The sequence below is a fragment of the Oryza brachyantha genome, chromosome 9 (genome assembly GCF_000231095.2).
Source record: "Oryza brachyantha chromosome 9, ObraRS2, whole genome shotgun sequence".
Lineage (NCBI taxonomy): Eukaryota > Viridiplantae > Streptophyta > Magnoliopsida > Poales > Poaceae > Oryza > Oryza brachyantha.
The window spans coordinates 5,638,802-5,645,582 of NC_023171.2; the positions used below are offsets into that span (position 1 = coordinate 5,638,802).

At 40.2% G+C, this 6,781-nt stretch overlaps 1 protein-coding gene across 1 annotated transcript; it reads right to left on the reverse strand.

The window, feature by feature from the left end:
• Positions 1 to 3,986: 3,986 nt before the first annotated feature.
• Positions 3,987 to 5,686, reverse strand: LOC121055393. Its single transcript, XM_040527896.1, has 3 exons — positions 4,951 to 5,686; positions 4,764 to 4,799; positions 3,987 to 4,272 (listed from the first exon to the last, which is right to left on the reverse strand). The coding sequence occupies exons 1-3, from the start codon at positions 5,469 to 5,471 to the stop codon at positions 4,260 to 4,262; spliced, it is 570 nt and encodes a 189-aa protein (XP_040383830.1). The 5' UTR covers positions 5,472 to 5,686; the 3' UTR covers positions 3,987 to 4,259.
• Between the last annotated feature and the right edge of the window lie 1,095 nt (positions 5,687 to 6,781).

Below are 6,781 nucleotides of genomic sequence, written 5' to 3' on the forward strand. Positions count from 1 at the left end.
ATTAAGCTACCGTAGCTCTGCCAGAAGCTTGATGGTACCTATCTGTGTCTCCTTTCTTACTCTTAATACCTTTCTTTCTCAGCCAAATAACTTTGCAGATATTTTAATTTTTAGAGGACTAGACGGCGCTGCTGCTAGGCTTGGTGTTTAATGCTTACAGTTTTTGCCACAAACTTGATGGTACCTATCTGTGTCTCCTTTCTTATTCTTGCTACCTTTCTTTCTAAGGCAAATAGCCTTGTAGATATTTCATATTTGCGTCGATTGTAAATAGAGTGCATTTTCCAAAACTGTTATTTTCCTTTATATTATTTACAGTCAGGTTTAAAGTCAACAAGATTATTCATTATAGGATGAGTTGATGCCTTTGCCTTTGCTGTTTCACGTTTACCACCGTATTTGATTGGTTGTCCTCAATTCACTAGTCTATATTCTGGGTTTGACAATGGCTTACTTTGTTATACGTTTTCGTTCATGTTTTTTTCATCAACACTGTATGCGCCTTCTGCTTCACCACCCAGAATGGGCATCCACATGCAACCATTCATATCCTCTAAATGCATCGCCTGATGGAAAAAATAATTCTCTTTTGCCTCTATGCCAGTTAGCTTGTTACTATGCCCTGGCACCCCATCTATATGTAATTAGCATGACAGACTACGGATTAGCACATCTTATGAACCACCTGTATCCATGTATGAATGCAGACTGCCGACGTCTATTTCACATGTATTTACTCTTGCTGCATATAGTCCTCTGTTATCTGACATCAATGTCGCACGCATAGCGCGCGCCTGACGCTAGTTAGGTAAAATTTCAATTCACTTTGGCTTCTTAGTATTTCATTGCTATACTACTTCTCAAATAATTTTTGAATGACTCCAAACTCAATGCCTCATTGTAAACACTTAATTGTAGGATTTGTATTGGACTATTTGGAAATTTCGACTATTTGTGTTTGGGTAAAACATGAAGAGAAAAAGAGGATATTGTATCGCTCTTTTGGTAAGATGTTATTTCTATATTCTATCAATTTTTTGTCGGGTCGTCAACTTGTGATGGTAGAGTTAGGCCTTGTTTAGTTCCTAATTTTTTTTCCAAAAACATTATATCGAATCTTTGAACACCTAAACGAAGCATTAAATATACATAAACATTAAAACTAATTACACGGTTACGGGGAAAATCGTGAGACGAATCTTTTAAACCTAATTAGGACATGATTAGCCATAAGTGCTATAGTAACCAACATGTGTTAATGACGGATTAATTAGACTCAAAAGATTCGTCTCGTGGTTTCCAGTCGGAATCTGAAATTTGTTTTTCCATTCGTATCCGAAAACTCCTTTCGACATCCGGTCAAATGTTCGATGTGATCTCTTTAGCAAAAATTTTTTCAACTAAATAAGGCCTTAGGACTAGACTACCCGCTGAATTTTCCTAGCTACGGGCCCAGGCTTGTGCAGTGCACGGTGCAGCCGCAGAGTCGGTCGCCTGACGCTGGCTGGGCTATGGCCGTTTGCTGGCGCCCTATGGTGTCAGCCAATCTACCCGCCCTAGCCACGCAACCGCGATGCCTAGTGCCTACAGGCTACACCTATCTACGTACTGTACCAACGAGCAACGACGTCGGCCAGTCAGGGTCAGACTCAGGCATAGACCACGTGCACGACTGCACGTGGGTGGGCCTCGACGCTTGCGGTTGCAGCTAGGGTTTGCAATTTCGTTTGGAAATTTCGGGAATTTCGCTTTTTTCGGTGGGGTAAATTTTTTGGTCATAGAAGTTTAAACCTCCCACTGAGTCAAACAAAGTCTCCACTCTCCAGATCTGAGACGGGCTTCTTCTAGATGACCGGTGACGGCTCGCCGGTGGCGCGCGTGGCAAGGAGGCCCCGACGTCGGTGGCTCGATAAGGGGAGGTCAAGGCGGCAGCTGATGTGGCGGCAAGGCGAGGGCTAGCAGTTGGTGCCGGCGGGTGAAGGAGCTGGGAAGGCGGCGGCGACTAGGGATGATGGCGTGGTTTGGGGAAGGATGCGAGGCGCTGGCGGCTTTTGAGGGGGCTGTAGGCGGTGGCGACGACATGGGATGTTCTAGGCTGCGGTGACGGTGGAAGGCTGCGGCAGTGCCGGCGGCTTAAGAAGAAGCTGTAGGTGGTGGCGACGGCACAACTTACTTCCCTCCATGGCGAGAGAGCACCAGCTAGCTAGAGGCAGTCCTCCTGGCCCTTGCCGAGGATGACGACGATGACAGCAAGCTAAGCTGCTAGCTAGCTATCCATGGATTTTTCAGATTTGTTGTGAATTTTTCAAATTTGAATTTGAAAGTTTTTGTTCGAAGTTTTCGAAAAATTCTGAAATTTCTAGTATTCGGAAATTTTGGTCCCCCGATAGAAAATTCAAAACTGAAATTGCAAACCCTAGTTGTAGCCCACCTCTCGCCTCTCAGCACATACACAACAGCACATATAGGCAAGTACATTTGTCCTCTTTTTTAAAAAAATATACATGAGTATAGATCACCAGATTACACCAATGCCAGGGCATACCTGGCATCCACGTAGATCCGCTCCCAGTGGCGAAGCTGCATATATAAAGGGGTTCCCAGGAACCCCCGTCCGAAAAATTTTTAACTAAAATTTATAAATTTTCACCATATATTCATTCCTCCGATCTAAATTCAGATACCCATGGCACCCCCTTTATTTCGCTCTAGCTTCGCCCCTGTCCGCTCCTGCAACAGTTTGGCTGAGCAGTCAAATAAAAAGTTAAGCATATTACGGTTAAGATAATTCCTTCATCTTAAAATACTACTACTGATTAAGACTCAAACTTGTCTTACATTACTTACTAGTTCTTCACCTACCTTCTCATCGATGGCAACGGTATTTCCTGATCTTCCATCAGGATTTGGTACTCTCGATTTGGGCGGAGATGAAACACACGTTGATCTGGCTTCCGATGTACACGATCCGAATACCGCAATTGCAACACTTGGGCTCGTTCTGGTCCGGATGTAGCTAATCACCCCACGCAAAATGAGAAACGTCATTAGTATATGATTAATTAAGTATTATTTATTTTAAACTTGAAAAATAGAATAATATGATTTTTTAAACAACTTTCATATAAACTTTTTTAGCAAAAAATATATCATCTAGTAGTTTGAAAAACATGCGCACGGAAAAAGAGTGAGAGATTAGCCTAGTGAGCCTCCTGCGAATGCGTCCTATGTCTGCTTTGATCATGAACCATGCGCTATCCAGTTCACTGCAGCGAGAAGGTTCATCCCAATAACGGATCGAAGAGCACAAGCGAGAACTTGAAGATTGCAACTCAATTACGGATGAATGAATAATCTCTCGAAGTTGGGGGTTCACAAGCCGATAAACACGGTACCATTAAGCGACATAATTAAATCTAGGCAACTCAATGGCAACAATGTGTTGAACTGCTCAGTGAAAGATGGTACGACTGGGTAATACCAGTGGAGTGGCCTTGTTTGGCTGGTGTGGAGAATTTCACAAGGGAGAAACGATCCAAATCCCCCCACCAGTGCTTCCCTGCCGGTTGGTTTGCTCGGGGGTTTGTTTTTTCCAGGGGAGTGAATGTGTTAGATTAGCAGAATAGGAGGTAACGTCCTAGCTTCCACAGATTAAGGAAACTAGAACTTAGATGTAGCCATTTCAAATGATTTGAAGTACATATAAAGTTCAAAAACATTTAGATTTTTTTTATAAAAAATGAAATATCACAAAATCAAAATAAACAAATCAGAGGAGACATTATTAAAAAGAAAAAAATTGAAACAATAATGTTAATTATTTTTAAGAGAGTAATATACATTATTGAAACCCTGCAACAAGATAGAACTCAAGGTAACAAGCAATAGCTTTGTCACTACTGATAACAATCAAGCAAATGGCACAAAGTAATGTGAAATTACAAACCAGAACTATATTAATTCTATGAATCATCTCGGGATCCGTGATAAGAAATTATAACTAGATCCACCATTAATATATCTGCCACAAAGTTCTAGCAACAAGGTAACTTCTACCATGCATTGATAACTCAAGGTACACAGAACTTGTAGCACCGGATCAACATCAAAATCAATGCAGTTGCAAACAGCCCAGAAAGTAGTCCTATAAAAATAGTGTATTTACACTAGAAACTAGAGTCCCAAAAATCTACTAGTACTACTGCCCATCACAACAGCCCTGCGACACTTGCCAATTGCCATTGTAACTCCACCCGGTACTAGCAAGTCCACCTATGAGAAGGAAATTTAAAATAATATGGATCAGCATAGTGACACAAAAAAAAGCAGCTGACTGGGCTACAATAATATAGGTTTTATCCTCTAAGCATTCATAAATTGAAGTTAATTAGCAAAGTTAAACTAAGGCTCACTAAATAAAGTAAGTATTTCAGGACTGCACTAGGCTGAACATGAGCACACTAATTCATGACCTAGGCTAAAGTGTCAAACATGTCAGTGAAACATGGCGATGCTGAAAATCACTGTTGCTACTACAGTTGCAATAAGAAGCCTAACTAATTCCACGACATAAAATCCACAAGAAAAAGAATAAGCTGGCTGCTTTGGTGATGATTTATACAGTGCCAGTCTGATAAATGACTGCTTCAGATTAACTCCCTCAGCAATGTTCCTCCAGATCAACTATCTCAGCTGAATTACAGATCACACAGACCATATGATCTAGGATGAAGTGTTAAACTTACAAAAATTTGAACGTGTACCTGAAAAACAGTATCTTTCTGGTCCAACGGTCATCCCTACATGGTATGTATTGTCAAGACAATTGAATCATAAACAAGTGCAACACAAGACTAGAATTTCAGAATTAAATTCAGTACATGAGAATTGAATTTCAGAACTGCACAAGTTAAGATGATGCTAGTAAAATTAGTAATTTAGATTACCAACATTGTTCTTAACCACACAAGACGAGTCAATGACCCTGCACTCATGAAGATCTCCCTATTGTGGGCATCCTTGAATATTCCAAAAGATTTGACTTTCTCATCAACTGAGAGATCTTTCATCGATTCCACAACAGCAATGCAATTTCTTATTGAGCATTCATCAACTTTAGTTGTCTCCACCCTCGTCTTTGCCTCCTCCTCCTTTCTCATCTCTAAGTAGCTTCCCATCAAATCAACAACATCATTCCTCCTATTTCTCTTCACAGGCTTATCTACCCTTTCTCTCGATGCAGATTTTCTCTCGTTGCCATCCTTCTCTCCACAATCTCTTGAGGTGGTACCAATGTGGGTTTGCTGATTTTCATGCTCCATTGTATTTTCTTCTTCTTCAACTTCAGTGGTCAAGCCTTCATAATCTTGAGGAACCCAATTCGCATCAGGAAAGGAGTCACTTCTCTCAAGATAGACACTCACCTGTGTAAAATTAGCATGTCTGGGCGGCTTGATAGAAGTGAAGTTCATGCTGCCTTCAGCAGTTTGCCCTAAAAAAAGTTGTGATTCATTAATGCAGATAGATAAAACAATGCGCAATCTGCTGGAAAAAATTTACCGTCATAGAGTTCACCCAACGCATCAAAGAGAGGAAAAGATTTGTTTTTGCTGTGCAGGAGATACAATTAGATATTATGGCATGAATACAAATAATATTGATTTGAAAGATGAACAAACAAGTATACTCAAATATCATACCTTAATCATATTTGCCCAAACAACATCATCAGCAATAATCATACACTATTGATCGTCCCAAGAAACCCCACTTTGTTTCCTAGCTTCTTTTAGCATCCTATAATCGTGTTTTAACTCCTTCTCCTTATCTTGGATCTGTTGCTTATTCATGATGACATAGGATGTTTGTCATGAAATTCTTTGACAATTTTGTTCCAAGCTTCACTTGTCCAACCATTTTGACCATGGTAATGTGGATTGTTGTTCTCATGAAGTAGATCAACTAAAGCCTTCTCTAAACCTAGATTCTATGAAGCCCATGGCTGTTGAGCTATTAGACAAAATTAGATGATAGTGAGAAAAGTGTGCAACAATTAACATGAAAGAAAAACACTTCACAAAGCCAACCTTTCGGGGAAACCTTCTTCTTCTATGTGATGTAGCTCTTTGGTGATGCCTTCCTCTGTTGCTGCAATAGACATGCTTTCGGAGACATTCTTCCAAACATCATAACTGTATTACACATTTGTTACAAAAAATTATTGAATGTCCAAAAACAAACTTCATTGCTTACTATTAATTATTCATAACATAGTTGTTGTTTACATAAATAAATACATATAATTCAAAACCAAAATATTTTTGCTAGCTTAGCTACGGACATAATCTTCCCACATCTTCTTAGCAATCATATCTCTTATACTGTTCCCGTTGATCATTTGATTGCTAAGAGATGCCACATCATTATTGTATTCATCGTCGCCTTCTGGTAGATCAACATAGTCAGCAGGCTTTATATTATCTGGTTGGTTTTCCAGCCAGCCCTCATCACCATTAAGCATTCGTATCATGTTGTGGAACACTGCAGCAGCTGCTGGAATGCACACTTGGTTCTTTATCCGATGGAATGTGCCTACTTTGAAGATGGGAAATCGCTTCTTAAGAACCCCTAGAGCTCTTTCTACATGGTTTCTTAGGATGTCATGTTGATGATTGAATAACTCTTTGTAGTCTCTAGGTCGACGATGACCACGTCCAAACTCCTTTAGATGGTACCATGTTGGCATAACCACCATCGACTAGGAAAAATTTACCATCTGAGA